General features: G+C 42.6%; 1 protein-coding gene across 8 annotated transcripts in view; it reads left to right on the top strand.

Moving 5' to 3' along the window:
* Window positions 1-22419, top strand: part of DENND4A (DENN domain containing 4A) — a 2028245-nt gene that overhangs the window by 1290659 nt on the left and 715167 nt on the right. For all 8 annotated transcript variants that reach the window (XM_069624248.1, XM_069624254.1, XM_069624251.1 and 5 more), the window contains 2 exons: window positions 6786-6919; window positions 16798-16933. In XM_069624248.1, the coding sequence (XP_069480349.1) occupies window positions 6786-6919; window positions 16798-16933 (270 nt within the window). The remainder of the gene's footprint in view (window positions 1-6785; window positions 6920-16797; window positions 16934-22419) is intronic.

The following is a 22419-nucleotide window of genomic DNA, read 5'->3' as shown; positions in this document are numbered from 1 at the left end:
TCTAGTGTAGCCTGTTGCCCCAAGAGAATTGCCCGGGTGAAGGCCAACGCCCCCAAGGAGCCCCAACAGGTTGCGGTTGCACTGCAGTGAAATCAGCAGCAGACGTTACCATGTCAAAATGGCGGCAGGCTGCAGCGGTGATGTGGGGCTAACAGGGCCGCGCCGAAGATTTTAAATCAGGCTGCAGGTATGGTAGTGATGCCCCCATGCCAACGTGGCCATCCAGAAGAATGAGAGAGGTCGCCGAGAGCACGAGTGATGTCAGGCAGATAGATGCCCAGGCACGCAGGGGGCTGCCTAGAAGACCAGTGGAGCAGGATGGCTGCATGTGGTGCTCCCTTGAAGAAAGAAGAGGGGCAGGCCCCCATCTAGCATCAGGGCAGAGGCCCCCAGCCAGAAGTTCAACCAGATTGGCAGCCAGTCCTAAGTGTAACAGAGCCACCAGAAACAACCCTACAAGGAACTGTGCAGGGGAGACTGACTGGAGCAAGTGAGCCCATTGTGACGACATGTTTTATTTGTTTTATAGTGTGTGTGTGTGTGTGTGTGTATTGGAAGTTATAGAGAAAGGAAATGTTATGTAGGTTAAAAGTTAAGTAGGTGTAGGTTGTTGTAGTGTGTTGTAGCGAATAGATAAAAAGGGGATTCGAGGGGAGGTACCCTGGCATGAGGTAGTGGCAGAGTAGTGGGAGAGTGCGACGAGCTGCTGGAGGCCGCCTAGTGAGATGAGGCCACCCACAGAGGCCATCCCCTGGCCTCAGTCTATGTGGGAGGTAGCGGAGTTTAGGTTGAGGGTGTGTTGCGGCAGACCCACCCTAAGGGTCCCCAAGACCCTTCCAAAGAAGGGTGTGCTCAAGTAGCAGGGCCCCATTTGGTTGGTGCTCACTCCAGGAGAATCGTAGGGTAGAAAAGAGAAAAGGGGTTAAAAGTATAAGGGTTAAAAGTATGTGTGTTTTTATAAATAAAGAAGGGCTCATGTTGGGATCCCTATAAAATTCACTCTGGTGTCTGTGGCCATTGGTAATCTAAGAACTCGGGGTGTAGCCCATCTCCTGTTCACAGTGATTTTATTTGGTTGGTGCAGTGCTCTGTCTTCCCAACCAGTTGTGTTCATGGGGAAGAGTACATCCTTGCATGGACCAGGGCTGGAAATCAGAGGCTACACTAGTCTCACATAAAGGTTTATTAGCAACAAATATGCACCATTATCCATTTTAAGGGTAATCCTAATAATATCCTGAATAAATACAACGGGCGGTAAAGGAAGAAAATCCTCCAACAACCAGATCATTAATCCCCAGCTGAGGCATCCACAAATTCCATTGGTGGTTGAAACGAAATGAGGAGAGTACCCTGCAACAAGATTGTCTCCATCGTCCAGGACTCCTTTAGGCAAAAAGAATTAATAAACTCTAATCTGGGTGTATTGCTTTACTTGATAACACAGCAATATTCAGTTTATGGCGTTTAGTTGTGTAGAACAGTTTTCTCTGATCAGTGATAGAATTATAGAATTTATGAACAACATTAGTCTCAGTATCTGTTTACCCCGAATAAGTAAGAGGTCCTATGTGTCCATTCAATCGCCAAAGGCCTGCTTTACAGGCAGCACCTTTTGAGGACCTCAATAGGTCTACCATATTTGACTGCTTCAGGAAATCAAGCAACTCATGTTAGACTTTTTGTCTTGCTCAATTATTTATTTACATAATATGCTTTTAGCTTGATTTAGCTTGCATATAACAACATACACACATAGATAAAAGAATAAAACAATTCATGATTGAAAAAGACAAACTCCCAGATAAAATGATACATCAGATTAAAATGTTCCGTGGTTAAAATATTCTAAATAATACAAAAAATGTCATCATGAGAAACATCAAATTAATGTCATTACCTACCAATAATCGATGCCACTTAGTAGTTACATTTTCCTCCCATTTCCGGTTACAATATGCTTTCATATACTTATTTCTTAGCTTATGTAGACAGTTACACTGTGTTATAATGTGTTCATCAGTTTCCATTTCCATATTGCCACATAAAAAGCGCAAACGATCAGCTCGGGGTATGCCAGGCTTCGCTCCCCTAATAGCTAATACGTCTGACACATTAAACTTAAGAATAAGATATGCTCTGATTATAGCACTTTGTGGAAAGGCACTAATATACCCATGAGTCTCAGTTGTGTATAGATTGTTTGAATTAATTCACTGGTGTTATAAATAGATGCATGATTGCGTATTCCATGATATGGCGGGAGAGCTTTGTTTTTAGAGAAAAGAGCAACGGGAGGAGGGATGGCGACCCTGTGCACTTTGAACCACAGTAGGTGAATGGTGTCTGTCGTGGGGAAAGTACAACCACTAAAACACTTGTTTGCTTATTTTAAAAAGCTGGGTGTGATAATCATACTCAACTGGTCTTAAGATGAAAGGAGTTAAGATAGAACAACCACTTCTTAATATCAACAAAAATAATTTTTATTTCTAATCATAATAAAAAGACATCTAAGAAATTCCATAAAAAAGGTCCATGTTATGACTGTAACAAATATTTTTCCAAAGCTGAAAAGTCACAAGAACCTGGCAATTTTTTTGTGGGGTTAGTACGTAAGAGACAAGAAATAATATTATAAATATTATGTGAGCACTCAATGTACAACATCAAACAGTTGAAAGTAGAGCATTACGTAATTAAACTATCTCTATCATGCAAGAAAAACCTGTCAGACATCTTAGGTTTAGTTTTGTGGAGGTTGTGGAGCTTTGTTTTTAGCCATATTTTTTGTGACATGGCAGAACTTGAAGATGTTGTGGGTACATATCCCTGCATCCACCTATGGTGGATGGTTTGTAGATGACTGATTCTCCCAAAGGTCATACCATTGAAGTTTTTATAGGCAGTCATTACCTCGTTCATTATAGTCTGATTACCCAACTTTATTTAAGTCTCAAAATTCAAGGCTAATTTATATTCTACTCTGGTTGTGATCCCCATGATGTTAAATTCAAGTAGCAGATATTCAATCAGCATAGTTTGTGGCATTCAAAATAAAATGTGTAATATCTTAGCCGCAAACATTGCTACCTCAGAGATAAGTGTGGCTACCCACACTTTGATCCCGTAAGTCATACATGGAATAATCTTAGCTTAATATAGCAGTAGTATCATCTTAATAGAGCAGCCACCTGGTGTGCTGATGAAGTGGCTCAAAGCATGGCACATCTGCATAAATCGAAGTTTCATTTCATGCCATTGTCTCCCAATTTAATTTGTGTAAATAGACCCCTAAATATTTATAGTGATGCACCACTTCAACAACATTCGAGTCGAACTTTCACGTCATACGATTGAGTTTGACTTTTAGTTTTTCCAAAGAACGTGACAATTTTCGTTTTGGCTATATTGATTCGCAGACCATTTTCTTTAGCATAACTACCCAGGATCTTCAGTTTTTCGTGTAATCCAGGAGGAGCAGATTGTCTGCATAGCCAAGCCAGTCAATCCGTACACTGCCTATTTTAAGGGGAAAAGACCTATCAGTTTTAAGGGCACTGGCAAGATCTGCCAAGTATAAATTAAATAATGTAGCAGCCAAGATGCATTCCTGTTTGACCCCACACACATTCTGGAACTGGCCACTCACACGCCCTTCTCCATCCAATCTCACACATATCGAAGTATCAGAGTATAATAATTTGATCATGGACAACAGACCAGGGGAATCTTCCATTCTACAAGTTTGTTCCATAGGCGATTGCGCAAGATGGTATCAAAGGCAGCACTGAAATCGATAAATGCGCCATGTACTGGAAGTTGGTGACAGGCCCATGCATGCTCAATCAAGCTAACCAGTATCAATAGGTTATGTGAGGCTCTGGATTTAGCTCTAAAACCCGTTTTATTTGATGGTAATATCGCATTGTCATATATCCACTTGTTAAGTTCCTTAGGGAGAACTTTGGCAAAGGTTTTTGCTGGAAGATCTAGCATAGCTAGCATGTGATAATTTTAGAGGGTTATTCCAGCATCCTTTTTTATATATTGGGAGCATGATGCTCTTTCCAGCTATGGGGGACAGTACCACAACTCCCAATGTGAGAGGAAAGGGTATAAAGAGAGTTGGCCCATAGCTCTGCGACTAACTGCAAGAGCCCATTACTTGTACCGGCTGGGCCGACTGCCCGGGATACAGGTAGTAATCTGATGAGTTTAGTAATGTCAACAACAGTAGATGTACATGACCATATTGCACAATCAGTCGCATGTATTTCATCCATGCGATCTCCAGATCCCTGTGTGCTTATAATGTGGGTCTCCCATCCTTCCTCGCTCACACTATTTATCGGGAGATTGGTCTTGGTCTCTCCTTCAATGGTGCTCCAGATCCCTCTATTATTAGATCTAGCGTGATGCGCCAGTTGTAACGATATATTAATTTTTGGGTTCAGCTTTATACTTCCTTAGCCATCTATGATATACATCTTTAAGTGCTTTGATACGGATAGAAAGCCCTTCTGAATGCAAGGTCTCAGGGTTAGTTCTTAATAGCTCTGCTATCTCAATTCACAATCACTTTTTGGATGCTTGAATTTGATGGTCATATTTGCCATCATAACTTGTACCTTGTTTCTAATGTTCACTCGGGCTCTTATAGTTTCTTTCTGGCAGTGGAGTCTTTAATAGTACAAATGATCCTAGAAAATTCTGTCAACATCTCAGGGTTAGAGCTATCATTAATTTGCCACAATTTCTCGAAAAAGGGGAGGAGGCGGCTTACCACTACAGTGTTGGCCTTATCAAGGTTGGTGTGATTCCATCTGATGTGATTAGCACCATTGTTAATATAGATGTCACCATTCAGATCGTACTGCTTAGTTCCTCTGTTCCTCTTAGCTTTGATAAGTGTGTACACTGTTAAGTGGTCACTCTCCTCGCAAGCAACCACTGCCATGTCGATCACCATGGCAAGGGTCTTATTATTAACGATAATATAGTCTGGAGTGGAGCACTGCTTGCCACTTATCTGTGTAAAATCTTTTCCTGCATCACCAGGACATTGACCGTTTAGCATAGTCCTATTGTATACACTAAATAGGTTAGCCCATCCTTTACCTTGCTTATTAGAGTCTGAGGTAATATATGGCTCAGATGCGGGTTCCTCATTTTGCCAATCATTATTAAGGCCAATCCACGCATTGCTCAATTAGTCTTTTGTTAGCTGCTCTGAGTTCCGTAGTTGTCTCTCTTGTCTTGTTTTCCCAAGTTTTTCTAGGTGGTCATCAGTTTTGGACAACCTATGATCCAGATTCTCTGTGTATTTACTTAATCACTGCATTGTGTGATTTCTTTTTCATTAGTTTGTTTTATTTTTGCAATGGGTTCTGTTTCTTGGTCCGTAGTGTTCACTTGCTCATCTTCGTTGCTGGTAGCCTCTCTTTCGTTTGTCAATCTCATTCTATCCGCTTACTTCATTGTTCATTTTGATATTGATCTTCAATAGCAAGGTGATTGGTGCACCCATCGCCTTTCATTGATTTGTCTGAAGGGGACCGGGCTGTACTCGATGTCAACAGCCTCTACCATGTCCCTGTACCTGTACTTGCTGGATAGTCTTGTATTCATTGTGCATTCCCTGTTGCCCTCGTTTGCTCTTTTAGAGTGAATCATACTTTTTATTTACTAACCTGTTTGTATTAAGATTTATTTTATGGAGTCAGCTTATTTTCCTGTGCATTGCAAGTCACCTGTATTGAACACAAAATTCTAGTTCAACTTTTAAAATATTAAAGTGGATCGGAGCAAATTTAGCCTACCACCTAAATTTCAATCTGTAAAACCACTCAACCCTAACTCAAATCCTGACTTCATCACTTTAACAAATTATGTGATCCTCTCCAAATCACGGTGCCTTATTTTCCTTAGCTGCCAACATTGGGATCATCTGCGAGTGGTTTATGTAAGTGTGTTCTGGACAAAAAGATAGCTGCATGGTGTAATAGACTTCAATGCTGCACAGTCTATAATAATATTGACCATTAATAAAGTGCATACCACTGGCTGAACTGAGTTATTTCACTTAAAGCAATGTCAAATGTGACCCATAGTTCTTTACTGACGGATATGTCAAATGAACCCAGCTACATCGTCTGGTAGGTGCGTTAGGGCATTATAGGGCGGCATGAACAATTTTGAGTAAGTGACATGAAAGTATGTGCCCATGTCTAACATACATAATCCAACTGTAGGAAAACACCATGGAATATATGAAGGCACAGCAATCCTAGTAAGATACAGCTATTTAAAAGTACTTAGTAAATTGCAGGTTCCAAACTCGCTGCACTTGCCTTTTTATGTTTTTCCTTTTTTTCCTTTTTTTTTTTTTTGGCATGGACAATACTGACATGTATCAGGTACACTTTCATTGCTTTTGGGGGAAATCACAAAATCATCCCAGTTCCACTACCTTACCGACTAAGCTATGCCCTAGGTGGTGGGCGCGACAGCAGTGTTTAGAGTTGGAGAGTGAAAAGTGAATAGCTCATCTATAGTTGGGGCAGCATTGCTGCTCTGTTTATTTTTTAATGTTACAACCATTGCTTTCCCGTGGATATGATCTTTCATTAGTCGGTGTAAACCCAGTACCTACATTACCAAAACTGAAATTTTAAATATCATTTACAAGAAAGTGTAACATAATTTATTAGAAAATATTATCAATGACATTTATTGAGCTGTGTTCTTCGTAAATATAATGAATGAATTTGTGACTTCCTTAGGTGGATGTGGAAAGGCCTGGAGAAACAAGACTGATAGAACTGGATGAATCATACAAAAGTGAACACACAGTTTTCATTACCCCACCAGAAATCCCCCATCTGCCCAACGGAGAAGAGCATCCCCTGAAATACAGGTAACCTCCGAAAAAGAGGCTTTCCTCTAGCCACATTTATTCACATATTGCTGCTTCCTAATCCAGAGTCTAATATTTATTAATGTTGGTATTAGACCTGATGTATTCGTCTATAGGCGTTTCTCTGGCGCAAACCAATTTGGGAAGCTATACAGTGCAATTTTCTTGCATAATTTAGGGCGCAGTTGAGACTCCATTTAATGTAATTTGTTCGGTTCTGAAAGTGCCTATCAAGGAAGACCAATTGAGCCAGGTGAGGATCACTGAAATGCTGCAGGATATGTTTCATAAGACCTGTAAGGATAGATTGAATGACGGTAAGGAGAGATGCAAAATATTCTGATTTCATGGGGAGACCAGTCCAACACTGGTCTCCCCATGCTGCCAATTGCCCACCCTCTCCTGTTAGCTCCCTACTCCTTTTCTCTCTGATTCCCTCACTGTGTTCTTCACCCTATGATTGTAAAGCGCTCTGTTGCTTGCCGGAGCTAGGTCTGCCCTCAGTAAATACCCTAATAATAATAACAATAACCCTAAATCGTGGAACTTGGTATCTGAAGGTTAATTTTCAATTTGCGTGGACAGAAGTGAGGGTGAGTTGTAAACATACAGTGCAGAAATGCAGCTTGTGTTCCACGTGGCTTCCTGCTTTCAGTTTGGATTGTAGCTATGTTTTCCTCAGCAACAACCAAGCAGATTAGAGGTTGCCCGGTATGGCGTCCTTGGGTGGATCCTTGGGGATTAGGAGAAAACAATCAAAACTGTGAAAGGAAATCGAAAAAGAGTTGGGGTTTGAGAACAAAAGGGCAGAGTGATGAAAGTGGGGAATAAGATAAGAGGTCTATGATGAGCCTGTGACCGGAGGTGTTCTTTTTGTGGAAGCCCAGCCATCCCACTCCCATCATCCCCATTTTAAGGTTTTGTGGCCTAGGGCACAGACAAATGAGACCCCCCGCCCACCACCCAAAGAAATTAAGGGATATAAGAATCTCAGTTTGCCCCTACACCCCCTTACCCCTCCCACACACTTTCATCTTACTGACAACTGATAGCTTGATAGGCAGCAGCCCTGTCAATGTTCAAAATAAGCCTGCAATCAGTTATTAAACAAATGGATCTTTAAGTGATATATTGGCGATCTACAATGATGATGTTTGCGTTCTAGCACAGGTACACATGCAATAGCTATGACAAAGATATACAGGCTACAGTGTGGATGCAGACAGATCAGTAGCTATTTGAAAAAGGTACGCATGCCCCTGCATTGAAACAGATCTCTGATTAGCAGCATCACCGAATATACAAGTGCTCAAGCATAGATTCAGAAGCCATATTGAAAGTAAAAAAAGGAAGGTACACATACCATAGACCGAGGATATGAATTAGAAGTTTGCACGAAGATGCACATAATGGATGGGTAAAGTGCAATAAGCAAATGGTCAGTATTATGTATGAAGCAACACCATAGGCACTTAAACCAATGGTGAGACTCTTTTAAAGCGCATACCCTGAGAACTAATGTACTCTTAATGACTGACAATTTTGAACTATTTAAGGACTGTCTTGATAGGTTAAGCAAAATGTGTTTAAATCGAGCTGCCCAAGATACCACACTTTGGTTAAGTGGTAAAGCTGGGATTTAAGTCCAGTTTCCAATTTCGGCACCTGACCACATTGTTCCCAGCTCTTTACATAATGCAAGGTGCAATTATTTATGAATGCTTAACCTTCAAGTACTAAAATATGCCTTTCTTGGAAAGTACAGATCACATCATGCTTTTTGTGCCTTTCTTGGAAAGTCACATCACATGACGATGATATTAAAAAGGAAAATCGTAAAGAAATATGGTTTGAGGCTTGTGGAGCTGCTTAACATCACATGCTTTGCATAGGCTAACATCTAGTGGGAGGTGCAGAGTATTGCACATGTTGTTTTCAGTACCCATGATCCCTGACAAGCTGAGGTCCCGTGGATTGCTTTTTTCCACCATTTCGACATGTTAAGCAGAGTCTGTAGTGCTGCTACTTTTCAGAGTTATTAATTATAACTTTAACTTCTTTCGACGATCGCAGTTTGACGCACATTTCGATGAACATCCTGAAGACCTTCAGACTGCCGGATCCGATGAGTCCTTCGATTCGGCAAAACAGTCTTCAGCCTACACCGGGCTTCAGCCCTTCAGCAGGGAGAGTGGAGATACTGATTACCTTTATTAGAGAATGCATACTTCCACTTCCCATGTATACTGCCTTTGCCTAACAGCCTTTTCACAAAGATTTAGCAATGAAGGGAACGCCTTTAAAGTTCTGTCCATCTTGCAACAGAAAATAAACATGGAAAGATGTCCATCGAGTGTGCAACCACTGCCTTCCCGGAGACACCAAGAGGGGCGTTGTGCATCGTGGAAGTTGTTTAGGCCCAAAACTCTTAGGAACGACGCACCAATCGGTGTGCTGCCCACGCCATTATGGCTGAGTTTCAGACCCCAACTGGCACCTTTGAGTCGGACTCGGAAGGCCAAGGGAGCAACATCTCTGCTTCAGAATCCGAAGACTTATCAAGGGAACCTTTTGGCTCCCGCTTGTCAGTCCCCAGTCCCGAAAGGCAGTCGCAGCGTACGGCTATGGGGAAAAACACACGCACGCACACACGCGCATGTGCACACACGCTGGAGGAAGTCACCTTGCAGCCTACTGACCATACACACCATAAGGCTGCTGCGCTTCCACATCTAGCGCAAGGCAAAAACACTGAACAGACACCAGTGGATGTGTATCGGAGTCCCTCGATGGATGTTTCACAAACACATGTCGAAATCACACAAACCTCATTCTAACAAGGAAAAACACCATGGAAAGTCTCAGGAACACATCTCACACACACCTACTGTCCCACAAACAGTGCCATTATATACTAAAAGAAAAGGCCTAGAGAGGACCATGAAACTATTGTGTGCCCTCTACCTGAAGAGAAAGTTTCAAGGACACTATGAACAAGGTCTCCTCTTTTGTAAAATTCATGGAAAAGAACCCAATTAGGCAAAAAAAAAACTTAGACTTACAAATGGGGCAGCCTTTAGCTAAATCCCCAAGGCATAAGCATTTTCCCAAGCCTTGTGGACATTACTGAGCAACCTTGTCTTGACACTCAAGCCTCTCATAACTCTTATCAAGCTCAGGGGGAGGAAGATCAAAACTTGTGGTATGATGACCCAGATAACTATGATCAGGATGACCTTCCTGATGGTACACCTGAGAGTGGTCACGTTTCCCCCATTGATGATCAGCTGTTATTTGTTCTCACAGCAAACTATTGGAATGCCATGCCTACGGAACTTAGGACAGAACCATTTCTATGGTCCTTACGAAAAAACCTGAAAAAATGACTTTTTAAATAGGATTCTAATAATCAACTTAGCTCCACTAAGGAGTACTAAGCCTCCCCAGCCCTCTGACTGCAAACTAGGCATACACTGCTTAACACATTTGACCTTCTGCCCTGATTAACCCCACACTTGCAGGTGTAATTGTACTGTCTGAATAATTTTAAAAACACTCTAGATTCAGAAGACACTTCCGATACAGTGATAGCTTAGAGCACCTTGCTCAAATGCCATTGATGGCTTTGGGTTTCGTGGTTCAAACCCGAAACTCGGGTAACTTTCATAAATGTGCCTATTGAAGATTCTGTCCTATTTGCAAGGCAGTAGACAACCAGTTAAGAGACCACCGAAAAAGGAGCATGAAACCCTAAAAATACTAAGGAAAATTTCTAATAAACCCTTTATCAATCGCGGCACCTTCAATACTCTGCGTTCATTTCGGAGTCAGGGTTTCTCAAGGGCCTCGCACTCAGGCTTTGGAGCCTCTTCGTCGTCTTGGTAAAATCCCCAACGCCAATCTTCCTCTTTTCAAAGCAGTCAACAAAGAGGGTTTAGGGGAGGTAACGGTCAGGCAGAGTTGCAGCCTCTAGAGGCTCTACTGCCCCCTCCAGCAAATGAGACTCCAGTCCAGGTACCCTCCTATGTTTTTCCAGTAGGGGGTCGCATAACATCTTTCACCCACATATTGGAGGGGATAACGTCAGATTGTTGGGTGCTAACAAACATGGCCAAAGGTTATTCAGTAGAATTCCTAGAACCACCTTGCCACCGTCGTCCTCGATCAAGAAGAATGTCGTCAGAACATCACTTGATATTACTACAAAAGGAAGCGATAGAGGTGGTTGCACCTCTGGAAGAAAACAAAGGTATTTATTCAGTGTACTTCATTGTTCCAAGAAAAGATCTAACAATGCGCCTAGTCTTATACCTGCACCCTGCAAACACGTATGTCAAGCCACACAAATTCAGGATGACAAGACTGCAGGAAGGAATTCCTCTACTAAAACAAGATGATTACATGGCAACATTTGATATGAAAGATGCATACTTTCATATTTTCATGTTGCCAGCGCACCGAAAATACCTGAGAATCTAAGTGGGAATCAAGCACTACCAATTCAAAGTGCTACCATTCTGCCTAGCCACGAGTGCTTACAAAGGTCCTTGCGCTGGTGCCACACACCTACATTTCCTTTTCACCTAGTCGTAGGGTCAGTTTGACAGGTTAGGACAGAGGACTGCTTTGTAGCTATTGGACATCCTCAGGGGCACCTTCCTTTTTAGTTGTTGAGAACAGAATCCTTTTTAGCAATGGGGATAGTGAGGCATTTTCTTTTCATTTGAATAAAGGCTTATTGTTGAACCCAGGTGTTCTAGTCCGACACCTCTTTCTGGTACGCCACAAGTGTTAATTGATCAGATCGAACAGCCTGATCAACAACATCTTGCTCTGACAACCAGCAGCTCATTATTCCATATTATGAGGTGTTATTTATATTTTGTACAAAAAAGAATGTGCAGTGACTTCTTGGTATCGGGCAGCCTGGTGTGGGGGCCTCCCAGGATGGAGGCATGGGGGACATGCCCACTTTCCCCAACTATTAAAATGCCTGACTACCAGCGCAAAGGAGCCTGCATATAGTTCCTGATACATTCTTATTTTGTCAGAAAGCATACCTTTTGGACAGGTGATGGCTCCTGAGGTATCAACAGCTGGAGACCAGCACAGCTGAGCCTCTGAAGGGTTCTTGGCTGCTCCTCAGTCTATGGAAATTGACAATGATGTGACAGGGTTAGGACATCAAAGTCCCCAGTGTGTTCTTCCACTGACCAGTCTGCTGCCGGTCCTCCAATTGGGATTGGGAGGGCGCTGTGTAACCCTTATCTTTTGAGAAATAGTGACAGATCCAACTTTGGCTGCCTTCCTACCTCTCTGAATCTTTTCTCAAGGCCAATCTCCCTGCATTCCGTAAACTGGAGTAGAGACTGACCAAACATGTGGCAATTTAGCATCTGGCCTACCCTAGCGTTCTGTACCACGACTGACATGCTTTCAATCCATGTAAGGCCTTCCTGGGGAATGCTTCCTTAGAATGAGGTAGGAGGTGATCCTGAGCAATGGAGAATTTCAGTCCTCGTTTGTGTGTGTTTGGTAAAACCTGGATTCCCTGAGAGGTTCTCAGGTGAAATGATAGGAACAAAAGTTTAAATGGGCAAAACAAAATGATCTGCTAGAGATAAACACGGTCCATCCAAAATGTTTATTAACCAGTATGACAGAATATATTTAACATGCCAATCTCCTTTGAGGTAGCACAAAGAAACATGAACAACTGGTTGTGCTTCATTAGGGTCACATCGATGTACCCTTTGCAGTAGTAAAGTGTATCTAGGGCTATTAATTATGCTATAATCCTAAAAGGATTGAACTCTGTAGAAGCACAAGGAAGTAATATTTTAGAAGAGATGCTGGCTTTGATGAAAAGCCCTTAAACTAAGTGGTAGGAGCAACACAAAAAAAATCCAGGTCACAGAATACAAACCCTTTGCAACTGTTAAGCAGTAGAACCTGCTGCAGAGATGTATTTGGTATTTACATGCCAATCCTAGTGAGACAGTTCAATGGGTTACTGTGCCTACTACAAAGGTCTTTGTACAGACTGCGATCACACAGGTCGTCTCTGGGAAGTGTACAGGTTACTACTGTTTCAGTAACCACTGTAGAAATTGAAGCCCACAGCTGCAAACCCCAATAGGTAGCTCAGGAGGCATGTTGCTGCTGTTGGAAGAAACTGTGCATCACCTGCAAGTTTCTCTGCAGGTTCCAGTCCTTGCCGGTTAGATCAGCTAGCTATTGAGCCTGCTGCCGGTGTGTTTCCATGCAAAGGGCACAGAGCTAAACCCTAGTAAGATTGCTTACAAGGTTTTTTCAGCTGCTGAACATAACTTGTATATTCCTTACCTGTACCCGATCTCATTCACAGTAATATAGCCCAATTACAGCACATGCCACAAATCTGTGTGACTGCAGTTCACAGATACCAACCGTACTACCACACAGCCTATTAAGCCAGTAAATCTGCAGTAATATGTATCTAGTGTGATAAATCCTACCGATCCCTCACTGAATCCCTGCCTAAAGTCCACTCCCAGGTGGCCAGGGAAAGGCAGACGCTTCCTGATTCTCACCTTGAGGGTGGTGTACTGTGGTAGGTTCACCTGTTAGGAGATAAGGCCCAGGATGCTGAGGAGATCTCGTGGGGTGAGACAAGGTATTTGTCCTTGAAAGGGAAAACCTTTCAAGGCTGCCAAAACAGGTAATGGCTTATTGTCATTATAATATATTTGAACTACATATAAGATTTGTGTCTCTGGGCACAAGTACTATAAAATCCGAGCAAGTCTTAACAAAAGAAAGACCCTTCAAGTTATTTCTGGATAAACATCCTCCTTACTACTAAAGGTATAATGGAAAGGAATCTAGAAATATTGTCTTAAGTAAATTATCTTCTTCTGTAACAACAAATTATAGTGGTTCATCTTTGAATGATTGTAAGGGAAATGAATCCACCCTTAAAATACTTAAAATAACTAATTTTGTTGTTGGAGACTTCCAGTCTCATAATCCCATAAGTACTTGGATGAGGAAGAGGATTGAAGAGGCATGTTGTAGCATTAGTCAAGCAATTAAGCCTAACAGCCCACACCCGAAGGAACCTGAGAGGCATATATGGCCCTCTGAGGTGCTGGCAATGGGAACTGGCACTGTGACTGGAGTGCCTGCAGTAATAGCAGAGGCAGAAGAAAGAAGAAACAGTGTTGGCAAACCAGGCAGAAGCACGAGAACCAAAGGGACGCCAGAGCATTGATACAGCAGATTTCCCCTGCTTGTTCTGCGAGGTTCCTGTTCCCCCAAATGAGTTTCAGAGGCTGCCCAGCGGAAGGCGTGCAGGAAGGCTGCCTTTCCCCATGTGAACCTAACTGCAGAGATTGCTCTGCCAGAAGTGTGTCGGAGACCAAGGTGAGGAGCTGTTGTAAAGCCGTCAGTCTCAGGAGCGAGAGGGGCTCCTTAACTGAGTGGACAGACCCGAGACACCTTCAGCGAGGAAGGGTGTGGGTGCCTAGTGATGCCAGAAGCAGTAGAAGGTGTCCCAAAAGCAGCAGAAATCGTGCAGCACATGGAACAAGGATCACAGAAGCCGGTGTGTCAAACCTGGCGTTCCGATTCCTTGCACGAGCACTGTCGGCAACAGAATCCAGCTTAATATTTACTTGCATATAAACAGAAGCGAGCTGAAGTTGTTAGTTGAGTTTTTAACAATGGGATGGTGGAAAAGTAGCACTCGCATGTGATCGGGTGATTTCTTTTTCACTTGCGTGAAGAGAAAACGCTGCAGAAAGCCATTGTTAAACCCTTTAAAGCTTGTAAACCTCATGAAGTAGTTGTGTCTGCTTAATTTCGCTTTTCAAGGCAAGAGGGAACTTTGCATCTTTATTCACGCTAACAACAATTGCTCATAAAAGAAGTCAAGGTTTAAAAAGTTGTATCTGCAGTTGGAGAGAGAGCAAGCATTGCCCAAGCCAAGAGTATTCTCGTATTAAGACTGACAGCAGCCTTTCTTAAAGCCAGAAAACAATCTACCCAATACTGTGAGTCCAATAGAAGTTCAACCTTGCTTTAGATACAAGTGTGCAAGCATTACCTGAAGCCAAGAAAGTGGCACCAAGGTTTCTGAGTAATTATTTTGGCTAACAGTCAACAGAGAGATGAAGGCAAAGCTGGGGAAGGGAAACTTGCTGCTCATAAATATTATTTTAAGTTGACACAACCTATATTGCCAAAGAATGTAAGTAACAGAGAGAAGTGGGTCATAAAGGCAAACTTAAGTTGTTGTTGTAGCAGACCGACAAGAGAGGCAAAGAGGCTTCCCCTTTTGAAGTACGATATTCAGAGGAAGAGTGCCTTCCCTATTAGAAGGTGTTGAAGTGCGTTAAAGTAAATCTTGTTGGAACCAAAACCTGTTTTGAGTCACAAAGTACTGAAGATGTGGTGGTATACCTGGTTGTCAGTAGATGTAAAATGTCAGTAGCAGAAGTGACGTGAAGTGAAGTGGAGTACTATGAAACAAAGGAGAATGTCCTCATGGTAAACTGTAGTAGAAGTGAAGTTGTTGAAGTAGAAGCAGCAACACTGTGAAGTCATCCTGACAATATACTTACTGTGACTTCTAATCTTATAAATAGTGACATAACTGTTAACCCAGAACTGTGTTTCACTAACATATATAGAAGTTATCTTTCTTTTAAATTATGACAAGTCTTCTTGGATAACTGGAAGTGGTGGCAAAGCATTGTGGCTGGGAATAACATTTGATGCTATGTTTTAAAATGGAAAGCCCTTGTTTCACCAAGGAGAAAGGATTTGCTATTGTTGGAACTTTGGTTAACAAAACTTTATCTTGACATTGAAACATCAAGAACTGATTTGAGAATATATTACCTACATGGATTTCCTGGTTTCTTTTTGTTGAACATTGGAGCTGAATTTACTTTCAATCCTGGGGAAGGGAACTCACCCAGGTTATTGAGAGGTTATCAAGAAACTGTGAATATTATTGTTGATGTTAATTGAACTGCCATATACTTTCGTTGTGTATTTGATGTTAAAGTGTTAGGGCCAGACATCCTGTGTGAGTTTTTCCCTTTAGTTTTGTTAGGCAGGGAAATCTGCAGCAGAGTAGGAATAGTGAGGCACTTAATATAATGTGTACTTTAATAAAATGGCTTGTTTTGAACAATCATCAAAAAGTTGTCCACCTCGCAATTGCTGGCCCCTCACACTAGGCACTTCCAATCCCAGTCAAATCGATTGCGTTACCTGGAGCATACGTTTCCCGGCAGATTTTTCTCTGCCTGAATGCGTTCCACCACTAATTGTTTTTTTGTTTGCTTCTCAGGTAATTATCCTCTAGCTTCCACATTTGACGAATTGTGTGTTTTTGGGCAAACTATTATCTCCATAGATCTCAATATATTCACTTGCAAATGCTTGAAGAGTTTGAAAACAAAGTAAAGACTAGTAAAGAAAGGCGCAACCCTACATACTTCAGCTGGCACATAACGTTAAAGATATGTGCAATCTACGAATCCCACTGAATTGGCCCAGTGATAAATCTTACAGTCATAGCGAATGTTTTACTCATTTTCCCTCACAAAGCCTAACAACATTACTTTCTCATCACTCAAAAGACTGACACGAAAAACTGCTTAGATTTTAGGGGTCCTGCTGAGGGTAAAACATACCTTAACTGGCTTAAAAATGTATCCTGTAAGGATTTCTAGGAGTTGGCATGTTGAACAAGGGTATTTCTGGATTTGGGGAAAATGGACTTGTTCTTGAATTGTTGGGGTGCTGGTAATTGTATGCATGTGACAAGCATTTTAAGCTATGAGTCACAAACACTCCAAATGCATATTTTCTCTGTTCCCCTGCAGCTACAGTGGCTTCCCAGTCCTGATTCAGAAGCTCTTCGAGCAACCCGCGGGACTCCTGCAAACAAAGGCCAGCAAACTGCATGTGAAGGCCAACAGCCCGGGCAGCCCTTCGCCAGTGTTCAGGAGAACCAAGCAGGTGCATTACACATTACTCTTTCTCTGTTCCTCTAGAGGAGGGGTCTGCACCTTTTGGCTCTCCAGATGTTTTGGACTACGTCTCCAATCAGCTCTAGCCAGCAGAGCCATTGGTGTAGAATGATGTCCAGAGCATATGGAGAGTCATAGATTGCAGACATCTGCTCTATGGATTTCATTTCTGACAGGAAGATGCAGAATTCGTCAGGATATTAAACCAATTCCCCATGTTTCTGGCACCATGACCATACAGGGTGAAGACAGGTGAATTATTCTGCTAAGCAAGGGTCCCTATCTTCAATTCTGGCAGTCCCAAAATACAAGGCAAAAACCAAGCTACAAAGACAAATGGTTACAACTGACAAACACATTCATTAAATATTCTTTAATGCAGAGGGCAGACGGAGCTCTCAGGTTTCCCATGGCCATGTGTGAGAAAGCCATCCAGTTCTGGTTTTCCCCTTTGACTTCTGGGACTTGTCGTTTTTCTATCCCATTTGAAATTTAGAAAAACTACAAGTCCCAGAATTCCAAGCAAAAGCAGGTTAATGTGGCCTTTTCACAGATAGCCACGGGAACATTGAGAACTCTAAGGATAACAATTGTAATCGAGTACATTTGAAGTGTATTAAGCTATCCGTAGGCCTTGATAACAAAATGTAATGGTTTTATAATTCACTAGAGTCTGCCATTTACTTTCTATTTAGTTTGAAATACAAATATTTTATTTCAAACATGTAAATGTTTACTAGACCATACCAAATTGAATGGTATGTTTTGGTAGACTACCGTAAAAAGAATACAATGAAATATATTTATATTAAGTTAAACTCAGTGTGTAGATTGGTGATTTACTGGCACTGAAATGTTCTTTCTTCATTTTAATGCGTCTTAACTGAAAACAGGTGTTTATGCTCTTGCATTGGATCCTTCATTAATTCATACACTTTGACTTCTTTCAGGCTGCATGTTGTGTGTTTGGGAGTCTGCATGGTTTCTCTTGGACTATCAAGACTTTTCCTATTTCTAAGAGAGACTTCAACTGTTTAAACTCTAAAAAGCCTCTGTGACACTCGAGTATTACAGTGCTCTGTTTCTTTCGATGTCTGACATTCACAGATCCTCAAACCCAGCTTTCACACCTTTGCAACTATGTCAAAGGCTGAAAGTAGGTAGTAGGGGGAAAAGACCCTCTAGAGCAACAGAGTCCTTATTTAAAGACTCAGAGGAGCTTCAGGAAAAAAAGAGTTCTTGAAAGGTCTATACATGGAATGTATGTATGGTCTTCCTCAAGACCACATCCCTAAGGATTGCAACATCTGCAACATGTTTCCACAGAAAACTCTAGGAGACGTTTGTACATGTTGGTTCCTTTTGCTCAGTAAGGGTGTAGTCACCTCCCCAGAGGATTGTATGGTAGGCTGAAAAACCGATCGGAAAAAATCAATTCAAGGAAGGAATAATGGAGTGTGCGATTTGCAAGAAAAACAGTTTTAATACATGCAAATTATGACCCAAAGGGTTAGTCGGCTCCATAGAACTGAAAACTGAAAAAGCTCTCGATCCGCCTACATTGAGTTATAGTATTTAAGGTCAGAAACCACAAAATTTGAATACATTACAAATATCAAGTACATTTTAATCTCACATTCTCCACTGTATTCCATCTATAGAGAAATCTAAACACCATATACATTAGTATCCCCCTTTCCTTAATACACTACCCAATACCATCCTAAGTCCAACCCTCTATGAATGACCTAATTGTGCAGTCAGCAGAGAATACTTCATCCTGATTGGCTAAAGTTGTACATGTAACATTTACTAAAATGGCATACCCTCATTGGTCAAAGCAAGTTCATGTAACTTCAGATTTGAAATCATACTGAAACGACCCAATCATCTAGTGAGTCTGAACAGGGAAGTCGGCAAATTAAACACAGCAATAGCCTCTCCCATGCGCTCGGCCAATTTGGCAGTCACAGGCAGTTCTCAGGCCTTGTAGTAGTTTACTTCTGCAACACGTTTTGCAACTCCCGTTTTGAAACATGTTGCAATCCCTAGCAAACATTCTTCCGGCTATGTCTTGGGAACCAGGTGGCTTCATATCAAACGTAAGTGAGGCTCCACTTCTTGGAAATTAATTTCTAATATCACCTAGCCCAGCTCCATGTCTCTGACTCGGTCACCAATGACCTCACAAACAGTAAGCAACTCCACTTGTTCACATTAGTCATCTAAGTTCTAAGGACACTGAGCCTCTGTATACTGTACTGGTAACTGTACATCAGATTAATTGGTGCATCCCTGAAAGTCAGTATCACCCAGTGTTCTGCCACATCTCCCAGGGCCATACGCAGCCACACAGCTCCACCAGTTACTATACCTATCTTCTCTCACTCCACCAGCATGACCCATAAGCAACCCAACTCAGAGGACATTCCTCCCACACGGTTCTTGCCCTCCTTCTACGGTGTCCCTCCCCCCGACCTATGCACTCTGATACCTACCAATGCTAATAACCACATCAACCTCCCAGTTACCGGACTAGCTAGGATGCAATGTCGTTCACAGCCCTCCCATTGACTCACTTGTCCTAGACCGACCCAAATGAGAAACCAACTACTAGGAGCATGCTCCCCTACCGCCACAACCACCTCTAAACACTTGTGTATAGGCGCGTTATAAATGCCATATCATATCATAAATGCCATATCATATCAAGAAGCCCAACCCCACCAACCCCCCCCCCGCCCCCCCTGAACCTAGGTTTACTGTTGTACCAAACTCCAAAAACGAGATCAGGTCTCCACCCCTTATCAAAAACAGGAACGTAGCCACCTCATCTCACACTCCACTCCAATGTGCCCTTATTAATGCCCGCTCTCTCCCAGCACATTCCACTGAGATTTATGACCTTCTAACTAACTTGGATCTTGATGTTCTCGCCATCATGGAAACATGGCTCCATGATACAGCAGGACCAGCCATTTCTCTAGCCCTCCCTCCAGGCTACACCATGCTCCGTCAGGATGGAACTACTACCAAAGGGGGGTGGCCCTCATTGCTTAAGACTCTCTCGCTATCAGACAAATCAACACACCAGTAGGTTAGAATGCAGATGCTTTATCTGTAAAACTCTCCCTCTCACCCAACAATACTATAACCTTTCACATCATCTATGCCCCCCCCACCAGGCCCTCTTCTCGACTTTCAAGGCAATCTTCTCCACTTGCTAGAGGATAACCTTAAAAACACCACTAAAACCATCCTTTTGGGTGACCTGAACCTCGGATTCAATGATCCGAAAGATAAACAAGCCAAATACCTGGCCAAAGCCCTCAAAGACATGGGCTTCCTCCAAAAAATCGCTGATCCTACTCACACAAAAAGGACGCATATTAGACTTGTTAGCTGACCACAACTGTGATGCAGACATCACTTCTAACACCCCCTGCCCATGGACCGACCACCACCTCATACACATCTTCATTCCGACCAGTAACTCTAAGAAACCTAAAACATCCGCCCTATCAGCATTAGCTAGATCCTCACGGCTCCTTACTAAAGATAGGATCCTTCCTCGAGGCCTCAACCATGAAGCCCCCTTTCTCCAAAGACCCCCTAGCTCTGGTAGAGCTCTATAACAGCACAATCAAAGTAGCTGTAGACGCCATTGCCCCTCTACAGAGAAAAAAGTGAAAAAAACCGCTATCTCCTGGTTTACTCAAGAGTTATGAGAACTACACTCCCAGATGCGCATTACGCTTAGCAAATGGCAAGCCGTCCCTCACAACTCCACGTTAAAAGCTTACAAAACACTGGCCAAACAATACAAAAAAGCCATCACACTAGCTAAATCCTCAGCCTATAATGCCAGAATCTTGAATGCCAAATCCGAGTCAAAAGAGCTTTTTGCAATATTCAAGGAACTGGCCGCACCAGCCACAACACCCAAGAAACTGTGAAAGATTAAATCTGGTGCACCAATATCCAAACGGCCGTGCTCAATAAAATAAACCTCCTCCAGGAAAATATCAATTCACATTACAATGCGTTGCCTAAAGCCAGTCCGCTTACCGTTCCTATCACTGACCCTGACAACAATGACAAAAAACTCTTCTCCTTCCGAGAAGTAACTGAGACAGCAGTTCTAGCTATCATGAAACCAATCAAACCATCGGTCTATAAAGGGGATATTTGCCCTGCCAACTTCATAAAAGATTGTGCAAACTCATTGGCCCCATTTCTCAATGCTTTGTTCGCCAGAGGAATCGTCCCTTCCTCCCTTAAAGAGTCGTGGGTATGCCCCCGGTTAAAAAAAAAAGAATAAACTCCTTAGACCTTGACTCGCCTGATAACTACAGGCCCATAACTACTGTTCCATTTCTTCTAAAAATTATTTCTTCACTGATGTTCCTAGGGCCCTGAGGTTCTATTCAGAGTAGACTAGCCCTAAACAGGCATCAGAAAAACCTTTTGTCCCATTTGGGATCCCAATCCTAGCAGATGGGCAGCAAATACTACCATAGCAAGGTGGATTGTTTTCTGCATTTCACCAGCATTGGATCTTTCATGGATTCACATGCTTAGAATATTCCCCGTCGTCAGGCCGGGAACCCTCGGTATACTTAAGATGTTTTCCATTGGAAAGAATTCGACACTTCTGTGTCCTATCTATGTCGTTTTGGCCCGCTTACGCATGACCCAATAGGACGTACAGTATAAATAGCCCCGCCCCTGCGGCTGCCTTCAGATTTCAACCGTCTCCAAAGTAGCGGGAGCACCTCGTGTTTTCACTTCTTACAAGGTTGAGCTTGTTTTTCTTTCCCAATGTCTGGAAAGGCGTTATTCTGGCTGTGTGCCACGTAAGGACTGAAGAAAGTCTATGAAGGAAATGGGCACATGGATTGTCTGTATTGTCTTCACCCGCATCATTCGGTGGACAGCTGTGAGATTTGTAAGGGATTCTCACAGAAAACCCTGAAAGATCGTAATAGGCGTCTGGTGACGTGGCTGAATGAAGGGGGAGGACAGTACCCTTCATCGGAGGTACGATCTACACACAGTTTGGCATCGAGGCCTAAATCTCCGATAGTTCATCGCCGTTCTGTATCTGCAGAGCCTCTGGTGAAGAAGCCACGTTCTACAGAGAAACGTCCCTCGCTAGAAAAACATCCGGCGAAAGAATCCTCTTCGTCATCGAAACATGGTCGTGGAGAAGACCGCAATCAAGGAAAATCTTCCTCGTCATCTTCATCAAAAAAGGATAGAAGAGATCCCATAACGACCTCCTCCTTAGGGGACCATCACAAGTCTTCCTCGAGTAGAGACTCGACGAAGCATAAGTCTAGCTCAAAAAAGGTGGGATCGCCTAAAGAGGCTGCGTCACGGCCTCCAATGGTGTCAAAGGAATCCCGTCGTCAACGGCTTCATTACCACCGGCGCAGGGAATACCTGCAGTGGCTTCGTCGACCCCGGCGGCGA

This window comes from Ambystoma mexicanum, chromosome 11, assembly GCF_040938575.1.
Source record: "Ambystoma mexicanum isolate Mex_15411 chromosome 11, UKY_AmexF1_1, whole genome shotgun sequence".
In the NCBI taxonomy this organism is placed as follows: Eukaryota; Metazoa; Chordata; class Amphibia; order Caudata; family Ambystomatidae; genus Ambystoma; species Ambystoma mexicanum.
This window is presented reverse-complemented; position numbering and strand designations above follow the sequence as displayed.